General features: G+C 38.7%; 1 protein-coding gene across 4 annotated transcripts in view; it reads left to right on the forward strand.

The window, feature by feature from the left end:
- The window catches only part of mical2b (microtubule associated monooxygenase, calponin and LIM domain containing 2b), an 82411-nt gene that overhangs the window by 36883 nt on the left and 23028 nt on the right, over positions 1-22500 (forward strand). Inside the window, exons 15-28 of one of the 4 annotated variants that reach the window (XM_036568128.1) lie at positions 19-87; positions 185-313; positions 2680-2826; positions 3865-4266; positions 4894-4992; positions 5522-5644; positions 7131-7226; positions 8725-8829; positions 9288-9320; positions 10292-10478; positions 11375-11439; positions 11697-11775; positions 19991-20123; positions 22366-22439. In XM_036568128.1, the coding sequence (XP_036424021.1) occupies positions 19-87; positions 185-313; positions 2680-2826; positions 3865-4266; positions 4894-4992; positions 5522-5644; positions 7131-7226; positions 8725-8829; positions 9288-9320; positions 10292-10478; positions 11375-11439; positions 11697-11775; positions 19991-20123; positions 22366-22439 (1741 nt within the window). Of the gene's footprint in view, positions 1-18; positions 88-184; positions 314-2679; positions 2827-3864; positions 4267-4893; positions 4993-5521; positions 5645-7130; positions 7227-8724; positions 8830-9287; positions 9321-10291; positions 10479-11374; positions 11440-11696; positions 11776-13479; positions 13549-13909; positions 14160-19990; positions 20124-22365; positions 22440-22500 lie in introns of those variants that run through there. The other 3 variants (XM_036568131.1, XM_036568130.1, XM_036568129.1) reach the window with 3 other exon arrangements.

The raw sequence follows: 22500 nt of genomic DNA on the forward strand, positions 1-22500 counted from the left end.
GTTACTTCTCATTCAAAGGATGATAAGAAGTTAGAAGACAATGACCCGAACAAGAAAAGAAGAAAAGGCAGCAACTACCCAGAAGAGGTGCGTTTTAAGCAGAACCTCTCTTTTAGACATCAGGTGTGCTGTCTGTTGCCTCTAATCTACATGCTGATAACTGCTTTTTCCATCTCTATTGAAGCTGTCCGGTCAGGGTGCCTTAACTACAGGGGAAGGCCTGGAACAGAAGGAGAATAAGGTGCGCTCCATGGCGACCCAGCTTTTGGCCAAGTTTGAGGAGAATGCACCTAGCTGTGCCTTGCGTCGACAGGTAACAGTTTTTGAGTCCTAAGTCAGTTCTTAGACTTTTCTGAGCCGGTGCTTAGCTGTTCCTAAATCTGTTCTTATCGGAGGAGGGTGATATGGCAAAAATATGATATCATAATACTTCTGAGATATTTTCAAGATGCAGAATATGTATCATTGTTTTATTTATTCATGTATGTTTTGTTATTTGATGTTTGAGTTGTAATGGACAAAAAAGCATGTTTCAAAAAATACTGGTAAAAAACTAAGTACAGCAATTTTTTTTGTTTAGCATTTTGCATACTGTGCTGCCTAAGTCTAACTAAATATGACTCATTAACTCCCTTTATAATGAAACATGCATTTGTGAAGTGTTCTATAAGTACCGATGACACTTTTCGCCTAGTGTTAATGTGAAGGAATTTATCATGAAGATAAATATCGCCATACTGGCCACTCCTAGTTCTTATGTACTTCTTTTGTTAATACATTGGCAGTAACTGCAGTGATTATGTAGTACGCTCTTCCAGCGGTGCTAAATTGCTTCACTGCTTCACTCATGTTGTGGTAGAGCACTAAAGACAAGCAGTGATTACAGCTTCTTGAACCAAATCTTTGAGGAGTTCTCACCAGTTAGTGGTAAAAAAAACTATTAGCATAACATGATGTTTAATCAGTACCATGATATTGTCCTGCGTATTGCAGAAGCTGCAAAATGCAAACAGTCTAACCAATAACTGAATATTTTCTTATGTGCATTGAGCATTTTGACATAGATGATCTTTGAGTGTAAAAACAATGCAGAGCCAAGTGTTTAATGGTTAGATTACTGTTGAAGGGTCCACTGAGGTGCTTGGTGGCCCAGTGCCATTTGTTTCTCATGTGCATAAGCAGTCCTGATGTTCTCAAGCAAGCAAGGAAATCATCTCCAGTTCGGCCTCTTAACTGTCACTATAATCCTATTTGAACGCCTGTCTGTGAGACTCGCTTGAGGCCCAGCAAATCCACCAGTCCTATCTCTTTCACCTGTATCTAAAGAGTCTCACAAAACCATTGCTGAGGACAGTTAGATGTGCATATTTCAGTGTATGCTAGATGAAAGGTCAAATTCAAAAGATTCAGTGCTCAGATGTTTAAATTTATTTTTATTTTTGATGTGATTCAAGCATTCAGCTCATGCTGTAGATGTGATAATTTGCTGAGATGATGGTTTAAAAAGCATCTGGTTAGACATGATTTAGATTTTCTCTAAGACTTCAGACGCATTGATGAATGAGACCTCGGTGTTCTGTTTCATTGATGTTACTAGTATTGCCAACTGTGAGCTGTCTGTTGCTTTGCATATGTTCCGTTACAGGCTTGTGCATTGACATTTTAGGAGACAGACAGTGTAGTCATGTTTCAGAGGAAACCAAACTTAGAGTTGTTTTTCCAAGGTGAACAGATCTTTGCTTTACTGCCCGAGCAGTGATTTGAACCCTGTCTACAGCAATTTGAACCTACAGACCAAGTCTGTAACTGACTATGCTATCTAATTGCTGTGAATAAGTGACTTATAACTCTATTGGAGTACAGGAAAAGGACATCGTTTAGAAAATTATTAGTGTCCCTTACTACTGAGTTTCAGCACTTCATATAAACACTATTATACATGCTAACCAAGAGGTGACCTGTATATTGCAGAGGCTCAAGCACCCCCTTTGAGTGCACATGCATTCTCTGTCGTGATGAAAATGTGTGGCATTTCAAACCTGTTTAGTGATCTATTTTTGTTTTAGAGCACTTGAACTATTGAGTCTTGCAACGGGTAACTTATGAATAAAGGAGGTTGCTGTAACCTTTTGTTTTGAATGTTAAGTTACAATGTGGTTCTTGGTTCCCATTAATCTCCAACCCAGTCAAACAATATTTTTCACAGTATCTTGTGGCCTGAGATTAGCTGCGGTCATAAGAGGTTGTCTGACCTCCCTGTGAGGGGATTATAGGATTTAGGTCATACACAGCACTATAATGCACTTTATGAACTGCTTATGACCTCTGAACAGTAAGCAGAGGGGGCTCTGTGTAAGGGGCTAATCGCTCATGGAGTGGTAGTATCTAACACCTTGGGAATTGCAAGTTCTGCATGGGATTTTCATATTACTTTTTTAGTTTCAGTCTTCATATAAAGTGTATTGCAGTGTTCGCAGTTAAGTGTTCCCTGTTCAAACTCACACTTGAACTGAGTTATCGAACCCTTCTTTAGCTGAATCTGTTATATTATAGGAAGTAATAGGCCTGTACACTACACTGCGAAGCACTTTGGTTCTCCAGGATTTACTGCATTTTATGTTTGTTTCCATTTGGCTTCCTCACCTCTCATTTCATTTCTTAATCTTTGTTTTTGTTCAGTCTTGTGGTTCTGTAAATCAGTCAGAGCCTGAGTCTGACTCCTCTGTGGAAAAACCCAGTTCTCTGGATATGGCTGAAAATCCTCGCTTTGCTAAACCCAAACACGTGACCCAGTCCCCTCCTCCCCCATCCAAACCAAAATGGCAGGTAGGCTTAACCTTTGGTACGGACTGAATTAGGGTTACAAAAACGGTTCTGCGAAAAATTAAAAAAAAGATTTACACAATTCCTCACTTATCCCAAACTTAGTTGATCAGCCAAGACGTTTGGTATCCAAATGTTGCTTTTTTTATTTTAGTGCAGGAGCTGGAAGACTAACCTTGCTAGCAAACATTAGAAGTCAATAATCAATATCTAAATCTTACCCATAAATGCATCTGCAGAACTGTTCTCAGCCTGCTTAAACCACAACCAGGTTTTCATTACAGTTTACAGGTTTAGGCCACAGTATGACCTATTTTGAACTATCCACAGCCACTGAAGCAGCCACTTCAAACAACTGAATTCTTGCTCATCTTTATGTACTTGAACATCATGGAGGCATATGGATGCTACAGATCACATTTGCGACTGTTGTTTTATTTTGTATATATATAGACACACACACACACATGCATACGTGTGTGTCCATGTGCATGCACGCAAAGGGAAGCCTGATTCTGCAGATTATTCGGAATTCAGAAAACACCTGTTGTCTAATATGGCTGACTGCAGCGTTCATCTACACGGTGAAGTTTCCTAAACTGCTGTGTCCTAAACCACATCGACAAGTCTACGCAACTTTAATGAAGACCTGGATGTGGTTTGAGCAAGTTGAGGTTTGGGTGACTTGTAACTCCACAACTAAATCAAAGACCCAAAACAACACTAACATGTCTTGCTGATTGACTGCATCTGGAGTAAGTGGAAAAGTGTGTAAATTGAATTATTCGCCAAACCTTTACTTAACACAGAAATGCCATCAACACTATATACATATACATAGTTACCAGTTTATTAGTACACCTACTTTGTATCTAAAGCCAACGGCCATTTTATCAGAAGTACCTACTGTTTACATTTGGTGGCAAGCGAGTAAAGGAGTAACCATATATCTAATAATTCTCTTCTTCTTGTGAAACTGTTTTTGAAGCAAGTCTTTATGCTGTATATGCAGACTGTGTCACTGTGTGTGCCCATTTCCAGCCATCCCCTTACTTGAGACTCCTTGAGTCTCAACTGCAGCCTGGCTACAAACATGGAAATCTAGAAAACCAGCATTCTCACCAATACAGTCAAGTCCAGTCATCATATGCCCACATAGACAGTCATGCTGTTTATCAAGAACCACAGTTCAGTTACCATACCACAGAGCCTTGGTCCTGCCCTCAAACCTCTGAACCCCGCTCGAGTTGTCTAACTCCTGAACCTCGGCCCAGTTCTTCATTCCATTCGACCCTTGCTGCCCAGTTGGTGTCTTTGAACCATCTCCCCGAGCCCAAAGAGCCCTCACTGGCCTGTAGGTCTCTAGAACCCCTCCGTTCCTCTGCACCTGCTCTGGGAGGGATGTTCCTGCGCCTGCAGCAGCTAGAAGACCAGATCAGTCAGGTGAATTGCATGATGATGAAGGTGGCACACTTGGCCCATCACAGCAGACATGGCCGCTTTTATTGCTTGTAGCACAACATAATGCAAGTCGCATAACAGTAGCCACATGTACCCTAATATTAACATGAGAATGAGACGTTAACTAAGCACTATGCAGGAATAACAGTTCTTTTTAAAGTGACTATTTATAATAATAGTCTAATTTTGCTCAGATTTTCACTGTAAGTGACATTTATCAACAGACGTTAGAGTAGATAATGATGTCAAATATGTGCCATTTACCTACCACTATAGCTAATTATAAAGGCATGCTTTAGCTGGCTAAACGTTGTGCTCCACATTCAAGAGTAGAAGCCAACAAAGCAGGCTTTTTCACTCTCGCATTAGGGGTTTAACCCCTCAACTACTCTAGCTTGGGTTGCTTTATAGATCTGTAATATAATGAATTGGTTAAAAACAAAAATACAAAAACCTCCACTTCAGTAGCTCCGTGTGGTGCAAGATTGCATGTTTTTGAATCTAGACTTCACAAGGTGTTATTGCTGAAAGCTGTTGGCGAACTGCGCCTGTCCTTTTTCCTACTTTGACACTTTCTTTCCTTCCCTTTGCTGTTTTCTTGGCCTGCAGAAGAAAGCACAGACTCGAAGTGCTCGTGAGTTCAGCAGAAAGAGTATAAGGGAGAGAGCGGAGCAGTTGAGCTTCCTCTTCTCTGGCAGGCAACCTCAGGTGATGGTCAGGAACTGGCTACATTAGAGCATCATTTAATCAAACAGTGGTATAATCCTGCCTGAGCTGCTGCATCCCTAATCGCAGAACGTGGTGGACTGTCCAGCCTGCTTTGATATACATCGAGTCAGATTGATGACTAACATCGTCACTTTGTTTTGGTTTCTAGTGTGAACCAGCTTTCTTTACTTGATAGAAACGTAATTGGTGTTTGGTGAATGCACTGTCACTTTTTGTGTCTTTTGTTTAAATCGTCCTTTCAGATCAACAAGTTGTGGGTTTAGTAGTTTTCCTAACAAGTTTAATTTGATTGCTGCAACCTGAATTTCATCATTGTGTCCAAAGAGTGAGTTTGTGCAGTGGTGAGGTTTGTGTTGACATACTGTACTGGTAGAGCTCACTGCGTCCCAGTTTCAGCATGGATACCTGATCACAGTGGAGTTCACTTACAACAGCATGCTGTAGTTTTTCCCTCTCTTTTTCTGTTTCTTACTTTTATCTCATTATTCTACTTTACCTTCCTTCATAGGTAGATGGACCCTCTCCTGCTCCTGTTTCTCCACCTTCTAAACCTCTATCGGTCCAATCTCTCCCTGCGTGCTCTGCTCTTTCTTGTCTGCTTTCTCCTCCTCCCCCACCTCCGCAAAAACAGGTAACTTTAGCAGCCTCTCAGTTCACTCTTCTTCCCAACCTCTGTTATATATGGGTTATTCATAATGGGGTAATCCACCGTGATGGTGTTCCACTCTGTTTTAAATGCTGTTTTAAGTCATAAATAGATTTTCCAGTTCATTAGTAGATCTATTAGCTTAGTGACAACTTGACAAAAAAAATCAATTCTCACAGCTTTTCTCCATACCCCAAATGCAGTCAGATCGACTGAGACATTTGGTGTCTGAACTTTGCTTTTTTTAGTTTTGCACTACAGCTGCAAGAAAAAAAAGTGGGAACAAAATTCAGCCCTTTAAAGTGTTTCTTGTTACTGTTTTTAGCTGTGTAATTTACCTTTGTTCTTTAATAGATAACAGTGAGTTACTCAGTGTCAAAAACCACATAAGCAAGTATTTTTGTGATTGATTAAGAGGTCCATATCATGAAAAACTGAATTTTCCTCAATTTTTTTTCCAGTCCATACTTTCCATAATTGGAAACTAAGCTGAATTTAAAGAGCCTGTTTCGAATTTGTTGTTTTTACGAAATCACAAAAGCCAACTCATTAACATATATCTACCTAATAAGTCTACTGCAGTTTAGCCATGCCCATTCACACTGAAGTTAGTGTTTAATCTGGACTACTTTTTAATTAAGGTACAACACAAGCCAGATAATCAGAACAGAGGTCATTTACATATGAGTCTTAAAGGCACAGTGAGAAAAACAGCCTGTGAACATGTAAACATGAATTATATCTGTTTTTCAGGTATATAAAGCTGCAAAAAGATCATAGGTGGACCTCAGGGAGAAAATGTAGGATATGGGATTATTGAGATTTGATTATTTAGGCGTGCAGTTTGTATGATATTAATCTGTGGAGAAAGTTTCCATTACTCGTTAGCTGCATTCTCCTGTAAGCATCTTGAACTGTACAGTGACATTGTGTCTGCGGCAGTTTGAAAACATGTTTTGGCACTTCATGTGTCTCTGAGGAAGCACGTGTGAGCCTTTCACCCTCCCTGCTTAGTAGCATGGTGTGGCAGGGGAGAACTAGCTAGGAGGAGGAATCGGCCAGAATAAAATAAATAAATGGACAAATAGTTTGGTGAAAATTCAAATGTACACTATCACTTTAAAGCAGGGCTTTCAGTTCACTATCTGAATAGTCTCTTTGAATCGGGTGTAGATTTGGTCAGTCCTCCCTGTGCTGCTGACAGCCTCCCAAGCCACAGCCGTTGAAAACCCACTGGCCCATGTATGGCCCTCACTGTGAAATGGAGCTTGATGTAATTATTGTGATGGTGATGATTACAGGAGTGCGCCGGTGCTTAACTGGGTGTGTATGTGGCCAAATAAAGCTCTCTGGTTTATGTCCAGAGGGACTGCGGTTTGTTCCTCAAATTTGTTGCTGGAACGCTGATGGCAGTCTTTAGTTAGTGGAAATAAACCATATAAATCACAGGTTCTCTTCCTGTTAATTATAGTGTAACGGACATTCTGAGTCCCAGCAGAATGATCACCAAAGGCATACAGATCGATCTGAAATCAAACGCATAGAATGCCTTGATCCTTCCAAACAGGTATTTAATATTTGTAGTAATATTTGAATTAATATTTTAATATCAGTGATTTGGCATGACTATGCATGGTTAACATAGCATGTGTACAAAAAAATAGATAATTTGTCTTGCATGTAAGACACACATTTAGCTATTTTAAAGTGGCTTTTATTCACTTTTTCTTGCTCTTATGTTTTCTAAAATCACTCCTTATCTTTGTCAACTGACCTTACAGTGCGGACTGTCCCTAGACTGTCCCATAGTTCCATGGGAACTTAATTTTCTGTCCTACTTTCTCGACACCAGATGTTTTTACAGGCATGCCACTCCTTTTTAGGACATGCATGATTGTTTATTTTTAAGGAGTAAAGGAACTTTGAGTCAGAGAAACACTTAACACTTTTGTGACATGCTCAAGCTGTTTATAGCTATTGACACCAGTACTTACTGATATGTTGTTGGTTTGGCTGTTGTGCAAAGTTTAGCACAGTGGTCAGCAACATGCCTCCTGGATTGACCAGTGGCTGCATGATCTGAACCAAATACTAATATTGCATACTGTGCTATACTGTTATGTTGCTACATTTTGCAATGTTGATACACCATGCAGTGTATTAAGAATGTACTGATGAATCAATAATGGCCTGGATTACTTTGACCAAAAATACTTTTGTTAGATTATTTATTTGAATTTGTTTGAACAGAAATGCTGTGTAATTTGGAATTGTGTTTCAAAATATGAGCACCTCATGATAAATACTTTGCTTGGATGGTATATTAGCATGTTAGAGCTCTATGCAATAACAGTATTGCTGTGTATAAGCAATATTGCTAGCCTATTGCAGTATATTATTGTATATATATTGGTATATTAGTATATATATTGGCCTATACTATTGCAGGCCAATATCACAATAGTGATTCCAAAAGGGTTAGCAGTCTCACCACCATCCACACGGTTTTTCTCTACCAGCTGTATGACTACCAAAGTACCGAAACTTGGTTTAAAACAAGTTTCATGCTTTATAGGTGCTTTAGAAAGAGAAATGCTGAAGAACTGGCTGAGTTTTTGTGTTTAAAGCATGGCTTTTTCCCCCTTTTTTCTCCCTTGTGTCTGTGTCAATCCCCATCCTTCTTGCTATCAACTGCATTTTTCAAAATAAAGAATTATAAGTGTTTAAGTTGGCGCCGTAGAAGAAAGAAACAGTAATTTCAGTTGTTTTTTTTTGTTTTTTTTTCGTTTGTTTGTTTTTTTTTTTTTTTTTTAAAAAGAATCATGCATTGAAAGGTTCTTTATGGAACTAAAAGTGGTTCTTCTATGGCATCACTCCAAAAAACCCTTTTTGGCACCTGTCTTTGGCCCGTCATCTGTACCCGATTCCATGCTTTCTTATTGTCCACTGTACCCTTTTTGTCTGTCTGTTCGTTTCTTATTGTCCATTCCTGTCTACTCCCCACATTCCTGTCTTCCATTCTTTTTCTTTCTTCCTTTTCCATCCATCTCCCTGTGCTGGTTTAGAGGACAGTTGGAAAGGTTTCCTCTGCTATAGGTGTTAAAGCTGCCACTCTGGCCATCCTTTACGAAACCGATCACAGACCCAACAACCCAGTCGTCCTCTCACTGGTAAGCAGCCCACAAAAGACCCCAGCTGCATTCAGGGCAAAAACAAAGCTTTGTTAGTCTCTCACCCCAGTTCACAAAGGTCTTTAGGCCATATTTCAATAGTTTAATTGTATTTAACTTCTTTTAATCATTTGATTTTTAAGTCACTTCTAAATATTTACTCCTGAAGCAACATCATGAGATGTTTGTGGGTTTTTTTGTTTTTTGTTTTGTTTGCTTTGCTTGGGGTTTTTCCCCTCTCCCCTTTAAATACTTATTTATTTGCTTGCTCTGTGATTTGTTTCGCCCACCGCAGACTTATCAGGTTGTCTTGATATGTAGGAAGAACCAGTGGCTATTAATATAGATGTATTTGCTTGTTCCACATGTTAATTTCCCCACTAACAGGAGAGTTGGGGTATAGCGGGGATTGTATTGTAATGCAGCTGCAGTGAAGTCATTTATGTTTTTGTCCACAGACAGAAGCCAGAAGGTCCCAAGATGCTGGATCGGTAAAAGTGCTGAATTAGCTGGCTAATGCAACAATATAAAGGAGTTGTCAACTGCTTGTAATGGCTACTTTGCATGTCTCAGTGTTTAGTTAAAACAAAGACTAATTACTGTTCTGGCTGTTTTTCCATAATCTGGTTTTAGTTGTGTAACTGCTACACTCGCCTGGCTCACAGTGGGGCAACATGAAAGGGAGACAACACAACATTAAGCAAAGATGTTACATTTATTTTTAAAAGTTATTAAAGAGCAAGGAGCTAGAAGATGGGGAGTTCCAGGGCTCACTGCAGACAGAGCTTTTATCCTCAGGTCTCTGCACAAGCCAGCATTGTGGAAATCAGCAGCACCTGGTTGCAACTCCAAAGCAAGACAGAACCAGAAAAAGGAAGACATGCAGTCGAACCAGGAAAAAGTAAAGACATGGAATAGAAACAGTGAAGGCCATGACAGTAATGCAGTCTGCATAACAGAGTTGTGTTGGTTTTTGGTCTGGCAACTTAAATAGCTTATTGTCTTAACAACATTCTTCAAGTCCAAGTCAAGTGAGGACTTACTGTAATCCTCTGCAGGGAACACTTGTTTGGGTTTTTTGCCTTGATTTGGCCTGTGGAAACACTGCCTGCTCTTTCATTAATATGGGCTAACATCTCACAATGTACAGCTTGAGAAATTGTTCTTAACAGTCTTCTCAGTTTTGCTAAGCAGTGAAGTAGATGTGGTGCAGAATGTACTCTCAGTGTACAGATCTGGGTTTGACTTGCTTTCATTGTTCACACTCTGCACGTCACGTCATGTTAGGCTGACACCTCCAACTTATTTTTGAGTCAGTTTGATTTGCAAATGGGGGACCATACTAATTGCAATACTATTTCCAGCTTAATCTCTGCAAGCAAAAAAGCCCTCTTGCCTTCAGCCTCCAGCCTGGTTTAACTCCGTTCCTGCTCTCAGTGCTCTGTTTGTGTGTTCACGGCAGGCTAACGTACGGAGGGAATTTGCTCCGGGCGTGGGCGGCAGTGACATCTGTCACTTCTGTAAGAAGCGTGTGTACGTGATGGAGCGACTGAGTGCAGAGGGCTACTTCTTCCACCGGGAGTGTTTCCGCTGTGATGTCTGCAACACAACCTTGAGACTGGGAGGACATGTGTTCGACTGTGACCAGAGTAAATCACCTTCACTTGCAATCTGTGTTCACCTCTAATTTGTTGCTGCTCTTGCTAATGAGTTGACTCATATTAATTACTCTTTCTAATGTCAGCAGCCCTCACTGGGGTTATACATGCTGGTAAAAAGCATGGTAAAGCTCTATGCTCACTTGCATTCTTAATATAAAGGTACTTTTCAACTAAAAATTCGAGTTGAATATGTTATTTGTTGTGTTTATGTGGGGTTCTGTAGCACATCATTGTACCCCATAGCCTCATCAGCAAAAAAATGAACAAAACTAATTAATTTAAGACTGCATTAAGGTTGTCAGTAAATGAAGTTCAAATGTATTTTTGTTGTCTACTGGCTGTATCTTGTAAATTGCTATACACTCTCAGAAATAAAGGTACTAAACTGTCGCTGACGCAGTACCCCTCTTGTCACTGGGGTGGTACCCTCAAGGGTGCATCTCAGTACCTTTTTAGTTAGGGAACATAATTGTACCATAATCCATTGAAATGAAATTTTCTAAGCTGTACTGACTCCACACACCCCGTCTCGACTCCAGGCTTTTTATTTTATTGTTCTGTTTTAAAATATTAGATTATGAAAAGGTACAACTATGTACTTTTCACCTGGAAAAACTTATTTAAGGTTCACAATTGGACCTTAAAGCCACTGTTGTACCTTTTGAAGGATATACCTGCACAGAACCTTTATTTCTAACAGTGTAGAACCTGTTAAACAAATGTTTTTGACCCATTTCTCTTGATTGGCCTTTTTCTTTCAGAGCCTCAGGTCTGCATTTTGATCATTTGAAGTGTTTTGTCTGAAAACAGCACTGAGTGTGTCATGGTTATATTTTCCTTTATAATAAAGTGCATATGTGTCGTTTTTGTTTTCTTTTTTTCAGGCAAGTTTTACTGCAAGCTTCACTTTTCACAGCGAAAAGCCAGCCACAGGCATAGAAAGAAAGAGGTAATATCCAGTGCTTGCACTCAACAAATGTCGATCGTCATAGTCATCACTTTTATTTATATATCACCTTTCCCATGCTCAAGGACGCTTTACAATCAGAAAATAACAAAATACATAATCAACGATACATAACACAGAACAAACACACACACACACACACACACACAACTCCACAGTTCCCACAGCTAGAACATGTCATGGCCTTTCAGGTGTTTCATGGTTATTTTGTATCTTCTCTTCTTACCTCCTCATTGCAGAACCATGGAGGCAGCGTGTCTTCAGTGGATGGTAGTGATGGTTACTCAGCCACTGGCAGCCTCCGCAGCCAGCCTTCAGGTACCCTGAGTTCCCTCCTTAGGAAAAGCCTGCAGTGGCCACTGCACGTGGGCCGCAGTCTGACTGGTACGCCCCGCTGGCTAGCCCGCCGGATGCATGGGGCGGCCCAGGCTGTAGGGGTACACCTCAGAGAGCGGCAGGAGGACTATGCCTTCTTTTATGAGCTTCTGAGCCTGGGAGTTCCTCTGCTCTTTATGCTGCAGGAGATGGCATGGCAAATTGGCCTTGAGGGAAGCACTCAGATATTAGCATAGCATAAAGTTAGCTTGGCACTAGCTAGGCCTCTGGGAGAGACTAGTCTTTAGAGGCTGTCTACTGCCCTCTGTATCCATGAGGTGTTTAGAGGTTGACTTGGGGTCATCTTTAACCCTGTAGTCTTGGCTGGAAATCTACTTATTAATCAGCAACTGCTGTTGCTTAAGGCTACACTTGTAAAGAAGGTACTTGTGTTTTTAATGATTTGGTGGCAAATTCTAAATTATACTCCAAATTTGATTGTATTAACCTTTTGAAAGATCTAAGTTGGATTCTGTTCTTGATTTGTCATAAATTTTAATCAACTAGAGCAGCATTTTCCTTTTTTTCCCCAGTTTTGGTTCTTCAGTACCACATTGGCTGCACATTTTGGGTTTTTCCAGCTCTAGTACCCATTTAAATCCCATTAAGTTCTTGTTAGTGAGCTCATTTGTTGAGTGAGGGGAAAGTACTGGCCTTGTGGGGCCAGGCATGATCTCGTAGCGAGAATACACATCTAGGGACAACTTGTTCAACATGTGGTACTAGATAGCAAAGTACTCTAAAACCCACCCCCAAATTCTTAGCATCCATGCTCTTTTAATGTCCAGAGTACAGGTAGTAACACAAGCGAAGCAACACGCTGTCATTGGCTAATTTAAATGTTTTCTCCTGCAAGACGCGTCTACGGGCTTAGAGTCTTTAGGGGACTTTTCAGTCATGCTAACTTACATTACATCCATGGGTTAACGGTGGGATTGTTGTCCATTGTCCAGATGTTGATGAGCACAACTTTGCCCCCTTCTTTGAGCTCCGCCTTCACGAGGCGTCAGATTGGTTTAATTTTACTTTCAGTTTGTTCCGACTTTAAGTCTACATCCCAACCTTCATTTAGCCCAATATTTCTCATGGTTGTCCCAAGACGTTCCCGTTATGAGACTAAAATATACAGAGCAGGGCCAGGACTGGGGAAACATTGTTCTACAGGGTTTAAGAACTCTGCCTTTATGTATTGATATGTAACTGTGTCTGAAAATGAATTGACCAAAAACCAATCGATTAAAAGCACTTTATTGCTAGGGGCTGGGATGACCAAAGCTGAATTGCATGGTCAGCTTTGGACTGAAAACCCTGCTATTTTTCAGGCTTTGACTTGCGTTTTTCCTCGCCGTGTTGTGTGCAATGGAAATGCCAAACAGTATTGCTTTTGTCTTTTTAAATGCTTTACAACGACTGACAACGACAGAGGAAGATTTAAAAGCTGTCGGTTTTTAAGAATTTTACCAGTATTACACGTTTTCTATGGCATTTGCAAGCACTGTACTTTACTGAATGTAATCATAGACTTTCCTTCGTATGTATTTCTAAGTGCTATATAGACATGAGTCTCCAACTAAAATCCCTTCCTCAATTTCTCTTCATTCTTCATTTCTTCATTCTTTTCCGCCTCATACATTGGTCTGTTTCAAGTTTCCAATGCTCCAACCCCTGACTGACAGAATGGTGGCATCAGGAAGATGATTGGCCTGCATGAGTCAGGTGATCAGGGTGTTGTATTCTGCTTTGCACTTGTTTTGCTGCCTCTTCTGCTTCTTATAACCACATATTAACCACCTGTTTTGAGAATGTGGCGTTGGGTCTTCTGTATGTACGCATTTTAAAAGCGTTTTGTCGTGTCACTGTGCCTGATTGAGACGCACAAATGTATCAGCTCATCCCCAAAGCTAACTCACTAACAGAAGTGCCAAGCACTAGTGCTCTCCAGCATCTAGGCTTGCTTGTGAAACCACTGAATGCCTCTATGGTCTGCTTTTCTTGCTGTTCTTATTTCATGTGGCGTAACCCCCAAACTTTCCCACTCTTCTTCCTCTGTGTATGTCCTTATGTCGCTTTCTTGCAGAAGCTGCTTTACTATCCAAATCCCACTCCACACCTCTGCCTTGTTCTGAGGTCGCCACTTAACGGAAGATCTTAGTTTTGCACAGTTTCTCAAACGTCCTCTAAGAATGAGTAATGAATGTTTTGTAAATTTTAGCACTATTTATAATGCCCCTGAAAGCTTGTATATTTCACAGCAAGAGACAATGTTTTTTTTTTTTATTTATAATATTTAAAGCTTGTAACTATTAAATAAATTGATTTTCAACTCAGTTTCCGTTTCTGCCTTTTGTTTACCAATACGCTACACAGTTGTATGCCAAAGTTTGGGCACCCCCAGTCAAATGAGATTTACATTGACATGTCTGCACATTTTAATGCACAATTACTGTTTGTTCTAAATTTAACATATTGTGGGAAAAAATATAAAATGTGCAAAAGTTATAGCACATTTTATATTTTGTGTTTTATTTTTTTCCAGTATGTTAAACTCAGGACAAAACATTTTACCAGGGATATTCAAAATTTTGCATATGACTGTATGTATAAACCATACTGTAATAATAAGCAATTGTGTTCCGAGAATTTGGGTCATCCAAGTTTGCCATTCTAGTCTAGTCTACTTTTGACACTTAAAGGAAAATATTGTGAATGGATCATGAGGCAAAAAAGCTCTCTGCTCTTTTTGCGCCTGCACAACACAAGCTGGCCTTAAGAAGAATAACCCACTGCCATTTACACCCACTCCACACATTCACATGTGTAACCCTTTTTCCTTTCCCTTCTAATATGTTAACTGCACTTTCTTCACTAAGGCCATGAAGTGTTTTTAGTTTCAGGGGCTAAATTTTTCATATTTTGGAACTTGTTGCCCAACTAAAGGCCTTTTGCGTGTATTCAGTCCAAACAGTACATACATTAGACCCACTGCAAACTCGACTCAGCAGCTTTTCTTTTGGGACCGGTTTCTCTTTTGGGTCTTTTCTGTCCTCTGTTCTTTTCTTCAACTACAGTGTAAGAAAGAAAAGGTGTTTTTTTGTTTTTTTTTCCCCTTTTGGAACATATGAGTCACTTTTCATGACTTTGCATTCATAGTCTCAAAGCTAATTATAACGACTCAAGTCTTCACCTGTCTTGCATATTAGGACTTAACACTGATGTTCAAAAGTTTGGATTCACTCATATTAATTGCTGTCATTTTGTTTACTTATACAGTGTAGATTCAAATGCTATTAGGTGGATACAGGAAAGTATTTTAAGATATTTTGTTGGCACGTTGTTTTTTTGGAAACACCTGCCACCTATCAAGTATGAAGCATTCTGAATGTTAATTTTATTGTGATTTATTGAGCTTTTCAGTCATTATACAATCATCTACAGCTCTATTCATCATTCTGGACACGTCTAACATTAACACAGCATTTAATTAGTTAGAATAGCATCTTATTAAAATAATTGCTAACACTTTACATTAAGGGTTGCAAATTAATTGATAAATATCTGCTAATAACCAATTAAACTCATTATTTAAATATAATTAACTGTTCATTAAGCATTAGTTACTGATTTAAGTACAAACCTATTACAAAAAAGTTGGGACGCTGTGCAGAATGTAAATAGAAATAGAATGCAGTGATGTGCAAATCAAGTAAAGCATATTTTTAAAGGAAAATACTACAAAGACAACATATCAAATGTTGAAACTGAGAAATTTTATTGTTTTTAGAAAAATATATTCCCATTTAGAATTTGATGCCAACAATACGTTCAAAAAAAGTTGGGACGGGGACCTGTTTACCACTGTGTGTCATCACCTCTTCTTTGATCAACACTCTGTAAGCATTTGGAAACTGAGGAGACCAATTGCTGTAGTTTTGAAAGTGAAATGTTTTCCTGTTCTTGTTTGATATGGGATTTCAGCTGCTCAACAGTTCAGGGTCTCATTTGTAGTATTTTTCATTTCATAATGCACCAAATGTTATCAGTGGTGACAGGTCTGGACTGCAGGCAGGCCAGTTTAGCACCTGGACTCTTTCAATATGGAGCAATGCTGTTGTAATACATGCAGAATGTGGTTTTACATTGTCTTGCTGAAATAAGCAAGGCCTTCCCTGAAAAGACGTCGTCTGGATGGCAGCATATGTTGCCAAAACATGTATATATTGTTCAGCATCAATGGTGCCTTCACAGATGTGTACATCACCCATACCATGTGCACTAATGCACCCTTATACCATCATGAATACTGGCTTTTGAACTGGGCACTGATGAGTGGTCTTTAGCCCAGAGGACACAGTGTCCATGATTTCCAAAAACAATTTCAAATGTTGATTCATCAGACCACAGGACATTTTTCCACTTCGCCTCAGTCCATTTTAAGTGAGCCCAGGCCCAGAGGAGGCGGTGGTGTTTCTGGATCCTGTTTATATTTGGTTTCCTCTTTGCATTTTAGAGTTTTATCTTGCATTTGTGGATGCAGCAACGAACTGTTTTCATAGACAGTGGTTTTCAGAAATATTTCTAAGCCCATGCAGTGATTTCCACTACAGAATCATGTCTGCTTTTAATGCAGTGCTGCCTGAGGGCCCAAAGATCGCAGCCAGCAAATACTGGTTTTTGATTTTGTCCCTTGCGTACAGAAATTTCTCCAGATTCTCTGAATCTTTTAATGATATTCTGTACCGTAGGTGATGAAAAACAAAGTTCTTTGCTATTTTATGTTGAGAAACATTATTCTTGAATTGTTGTTCTATTTGATCATGCAGTCTTTCACAGAGTGGTGAACCCCTCCTTTCATTCTGAAACACTCCGCCTCTCTGGGAGGCTCTTTTTGTACTCAATCACGTTACTGACCTGTTGTGAATTAACCACCGGGTTGTTTTTTTCTTTGTTTTTTTTTAGCTTTACACAACTTAACCAGCCTTTTATTGCCCCCGTCCCAATTTTTTTGGAACGTGTTGTTGGCATCAAATTCAAAATGGGCATATATTTTTCAAAAAACAATTACATTTCTCAGTTTCAACATTTGATATGTTGTCTTTGTACAATTTTCAATAAAATATAGGGTTTAAATGATTTGCATATCATTGCATTTTGTTTTTATTTACACTTTGCACAGCGTCCCAGCTTTTTTGGAAATGGGCTTGTACTTTGTAATTGAGTACACTGTTAATTGATAGTTTAGTTTGTTCTTAGTTCACAGCTTCATTACTTATTAACTGTGTACTAAGAGCTGATTACTATGCTGCTAATGAACTTTACTGCTATGTAAATATGTAACATGAGAACCAACAAGTACTTATGAGTTGATCCTGTTAATTATCTGTTAATTAATCTACTGATTTAATGTAAGTAATTGCCATTTTGTGTCCTTCCCAGTGAAGTGATTATTCTCATTACTATTTATACTATGAATTTATGATTAAGTCCTTTATACTTGCACATCTGATCCAGTGACAGTTAGTATAATTAGTATGCAAATTAGCATGTAGTGAAGATTGCCACTTTACTTGGAGAAACACAAAAAGCAGTAATTAATGGATAAGTAACCTGAAGTAAGGAGCAATTAATTGTGAAAATGTAAATAATATGCGGAGGTGAATCATGAAGATAAAGTGTTCAGTAAAGACAAAGACTGAGTTCCATATAAGACTGCACAGTGAAGGAAAATGTAACCACAGATCAGCAGATTAATTAAAAGATAGCTAACAGAATTAAGTCATAAGTATTCATTATTTCTCATGTTACTTATTTACATGAGTAAACACACTCATCGGTTAATTAGCAGTTTAATAAGAAACCAGTTACTACACAGTTAATGAGTAATTAATCTGTGAATTAGGAACAACCCAAACCATCAGTTAACAGTGTACTCAGTTACTAAGTACTCAATCAGTAACTAATGCTAATGAGTAATTAATGCATAAAGAAGTATTTTATTACTTTTTAGCATACAATTATTAATGAATATGCGACCCTTAATGTAAAATATTACCGAATAGCTTTAAACATGCCACAAAATCGTTTTTTTATATTACCGAAAACAGCGATTCCACACTTTTGAATGGCTGTTCCAGACTTATAATTATTAGTGTGTTTAGATTAATTCCAGTACCTACCAGTTAGTGTTCATATTTATATAACCAGTGAATTTGTAGGTTGTTATAGGTAATTTTTAACAGTGTATGTATGTTAGTTCTATGCTCTATGTTTATATGAATATGAAGTACATTACATAGATAAATAATGCTCTAAACTGGAGGTGTCAGACTGGGTTCCTTGCAGCCCACAGCTCTACAGAGATTAGTGTTCTCCTTCTTCTAACCTTTTTGATTAGCTGATTAGCTGAAGTGTGTTTAAATAGAATGAATGCTAAAGACTACAGTGCTGTGACCTGGAAGGAACAAGTTTGACCCCTCTGCTCTAAAGTATTCCTGGTGTTTCTGATACTGTCCACTCATTCTAGACGTAATGTTTTAATCCATTTTTCAGTTTTTGCACATACTGGTGCTGTTTGCACAGAAAAGCTTGCTTAAAGCGACACCTGGTCATTCCCCCAGTAGAGTTCACATTGACTCTGAAGGCAAGAAAACCTGAGTCTTTTAGATTCTAGAGCAGGGTTCTTCAGTTTTGTTCCATTTGGTGATTTTCAATGTGATTTTCAGTTCAGTTCCATGTTTTCTGAATTGAGGCTTATCGTCTTGTCGGTCAAGAACGTTGCATTTTTAATATGTGTCAGGTCACTGTCCTGCTGAAGTGCCATCCAATGAATTTTGACAGTATTTGGTTGGATGTGAGCAACTAAAATGCTTCTGCACAGTTCAGAATTCATCCTGGGATAATCTGCACTTTAACTTCATAATATCGCTGCTCATTCTGGTATCAGGTATCAGCCTGATATCATACTCTTTTACTCATACTCATAAAAATGCACCAATACCAACATCCGATAGCAGCTGATTACCATGTGATGTAAGCCGAGTGTACAAGCTGGCAGTGAACGATGGTCTGCTCTCACAGAGAAGTGTAACTGACAGTGGCAGAAGTCACTGGTTACTTGAAACATGGCATATTCTTGGCATATTCTTGCCAAGTGCACACTTTGTGAATTTTTAAGCACATGCAAACACAATCACAACCACTTCCCTGATATTGGTGGAGACATGTAGGCTAACAAGGCAAGGCAAGTTTATTTATATAGGACCTTTCATACACTGCTGTCATTCCAAGTACTTTATGAAAAATACAGAGTCATTTAAAAAAGTAAAGGGGAATAGAACTTAAAAACATGATTAAAACGATAGATTTAAAAGAAAGAATTACATTAAAAAATTGAATTAGAAATTAAATTAGGATAGTAAAAAAAATCAACTAAACTAAAACACTAACAGTGTTGTAAACTGCACTGAAAGCTGCTCAAATAGAGCAAAACAATGAAAAAAAGCAGAAAAAGTCATCATTTGCTACCAAAGTCCATCCATACCCATTTTACTCTGTTTGACTGAATAGAATTGTGAAGTATAAACTTTAATAAAGTATTTTTTAATTGTCTTTGTAAAATAGGATGTAGAGAGACTCTGTTATCCTACTGTGCACATCACCACATGGTTATCTTGATGTCCACTTATTACAAATGTGTGGTTTTATGTAACAAAAACATCATAAATTTTTATATGTACATTTTTCCGTTTTTTTTTTCTTGAAGAGCCTGTTTTGTGACTGTTCCTTTAAGAATGGTTTATGTAAATGATCTCTGTTCTGGTCGACTGTTCTGCATCGTCCCTTTATCAGTCGATCAGTTTAAAACTCCAGAGTGAACAGACAAGGCTAAACTGCTATAGGTTGAAAAGATGGATATGTAATTGTGTTGTTTTTTGTGACCTTTACAGAAACAGTGAAAAAATTCAGTTTAATTTTGCTCCCTATGATGATTTGCTGTAAAACAAAAACAAGAGACTCTGTACTGTGTCCATTACATTAGCACCAAGTATAAGATGGTGTTTGTTAAACAAAAAAACCCTACAGACAGAACAGAGTAGCTCATCACTAAGGTCGGTTTGGTTGAATTCTCAGTTGTAGTGTGCATATATTTTTGTGTGTGTAGACACTTTAGGAGTCAAATCATCGACTGAGAGACAGCACAGCCGGGACCAGAATGGTCCGCTGGACCCCAGCATGGTGACCGTGAGTCCATCTGAGGAGCGGCTTTCAAATCCTCCAGAGCTCATTAGCACCAGGTTTGTCTCCAGCTCCATCTGTGCTCCAGCTTCATGCTCACTAAGGCTGAATCCCAAATGAATCTAAGTTCAGTCCTATACTGCTGTTTCTAGTCTCATCCTATACACAATACACTACCTGCTACTGCTTTAGACTTACAGGCCATAAGCCTAAAGGCCTTTAGTCTTATGGCCCGGTCATGCACTGTATTTCAAACAGGAAGTCGATTCAGCCATTGAGCAGTGTTCCTCAGTGCCAGTCTAGGAGAGCCACAGCGATGCTCAATTTAGATTTTTGCAGTCTTGTGTAATCTAAACTTTGTGTGCTGGCCTCTAATTTAAACAGGAATTAGATTTGTCATATTTTCTACATGATTAAATTGTTAATATCTAAACCAGTTTATTCAGAGTGGTGAGATGTGAAATGCTTTGTTCTAGAGAAATTTGCAGAGCCTGAATCTGATGGTCTGTTCATAGCAGTGGTGATAGGAACCAAATGTCCAATGCCTCACAGAAACCTTTACTTGAATTGGTTATGAAGATGTTGTCCGATGCCTGAGACACTGTTTTATATGGAGCCCTGATGGTGAAATCCCATATAAATAAAAAATAATGCATGGCCACGCCTTATTAACACATGGAAATAAGATCCTAATGTGTGGCAACGACTTAATAAGGCATGGGAATGAGATAATTAAGTCGTGGCCACGACTTAGTAAGGCATGATCTCATTCCCATGCTTTACTACGTCATGGCCACGCATTAGGACCTTGTTCCCACGCCTTATTAAGTTGTGGCCACTACTGAATTATCTTGTTCCCATGCCTTACTAAGTCGTGGCCACGCATTATTTTAATTTACACAGGATGTCACCAGCAGGGCTCCATAGTTTTATGATTGTTTTGGAAAGATTTTGGCTTTATTTTTATTTTTTTTATTTATTCATTGTGGAGATGCAGAGTGTTGTAAGGAAAAATAGTCCTCAAAGAAAACGTAGTTTTCATTTTTACCACAATTTGATTATCAACATTACAAATAATACTCATAAGACACTACATTACATCTAAAACTTAGATGATACGACATTACATATAAAACTAGGTTCACTGGTCATTTTGGACAGTACATAAAATTATGTACTATGTTATTTGTGTTGTAGACAACATGACTCCTGGTTCCTATCACCGCCACTGTAAGAAATCTGAGTGAATAACTTTCTCTACAGTGAACCATTTTGCATCAAACCACTCTGAATGACTTGTTTACATCTTAATGACTTAATTATGCAGAGGTTTTGACAAATCTGTAAAATTTCTTTCTAATAGTTGTCTAAACTTGTATTTATTGAACTAGATCAAGTTATGGTAGTTTTTTTTAGGTCAGACGCTTACAGTCACTCTGGATACGAGTGCCAGCTGAATGAAAAAATGATTGTGAGCTGAATCAAATGCAAGAACAAGGAAAAAAAAATCATTGAACTATGCAGGACAGAAACTGATGAGAACTGGCTTAGGCTTTGGATGCTCAGGTGAATCTGCCAAGAGCTCCAGCATTATAAGCAGTTGTCACGGCTCTGTGACCAAACACCAGATTTCACTAACCAGCTTCCTGCTGTGTTAAGGAGCTAAAGTCATTAGTGACAGCAGGTACAGAGCCGAAACAGATACACACTACAGCCCTCAGTGACTACCAGAGGCTAAACCAGCACCTGTTTGATTGGACTTTTAGCCTTTTGACAAGGTCTTTAAAGAGCCAATATTCCTTTTTTTTAAAAAATACAACTGTTTTAGCGTTAATTACAATGGACAGTGTCAAACTGTTTCCCAGTACTCACAAAAAAATAACACAAAACCAATTTACTCAAAATGTACTTTGAATACTATGAAAAATGTTTGAAATTATTTAACATGAATTCAAAACTTGGTGTTAGGATGATACAGACATTAGAATGTCTTTACGGAGCGTTCTTATGAAGTTTTATCCAACTTTCCAACACAGGAACAACAAAAAGGTTACGGTTTCTTATCTTTTTCTAAGATCTTTCTGGTGTCAGTGCACAATCATGCAATTCATCACATATTCTTCACTCTGAAAAACTACTTCCCATCTCTGAAAGTGACAGTTTTACAAGTTGTATCATAATGTGTTAATGTCTTTGAGGAAATCATGAAGTCTTATAAAAATATCTCTCATAACCATTTTCTGAAAGAATGCAGCAACTGCTCATTGACTTCTTTTATAAGTATGTATTGCTGTCCAACAGAGTGGAGGACTCATCTATCCAGGACACTCCTACAGAGTCTGAGCCGCTCAGGCCGAACTCTCCACAGCTCAAAGGTGAGCATCCACTTTTTCACACCCACACGCACACATTGCACTTCTAATTCTCTCCATATTT

The sequence above is a fragment of the Colossoma macropomum genome, unplaced genomic scaffold (genome assembly GCF_904425465.1).
Source record: "Colossoma macropomum unplaced genomic scaffold, Colossoma_macropomum, whole genome shotgun sequence".
Classification (NCBI taxonomy): domain Eukaryota; kingdom Metazoa; phylum Chordata; class Actinopteri; order Characiformes; family Serrasalmidae; genus Colossoma; species Colossoma macropomum.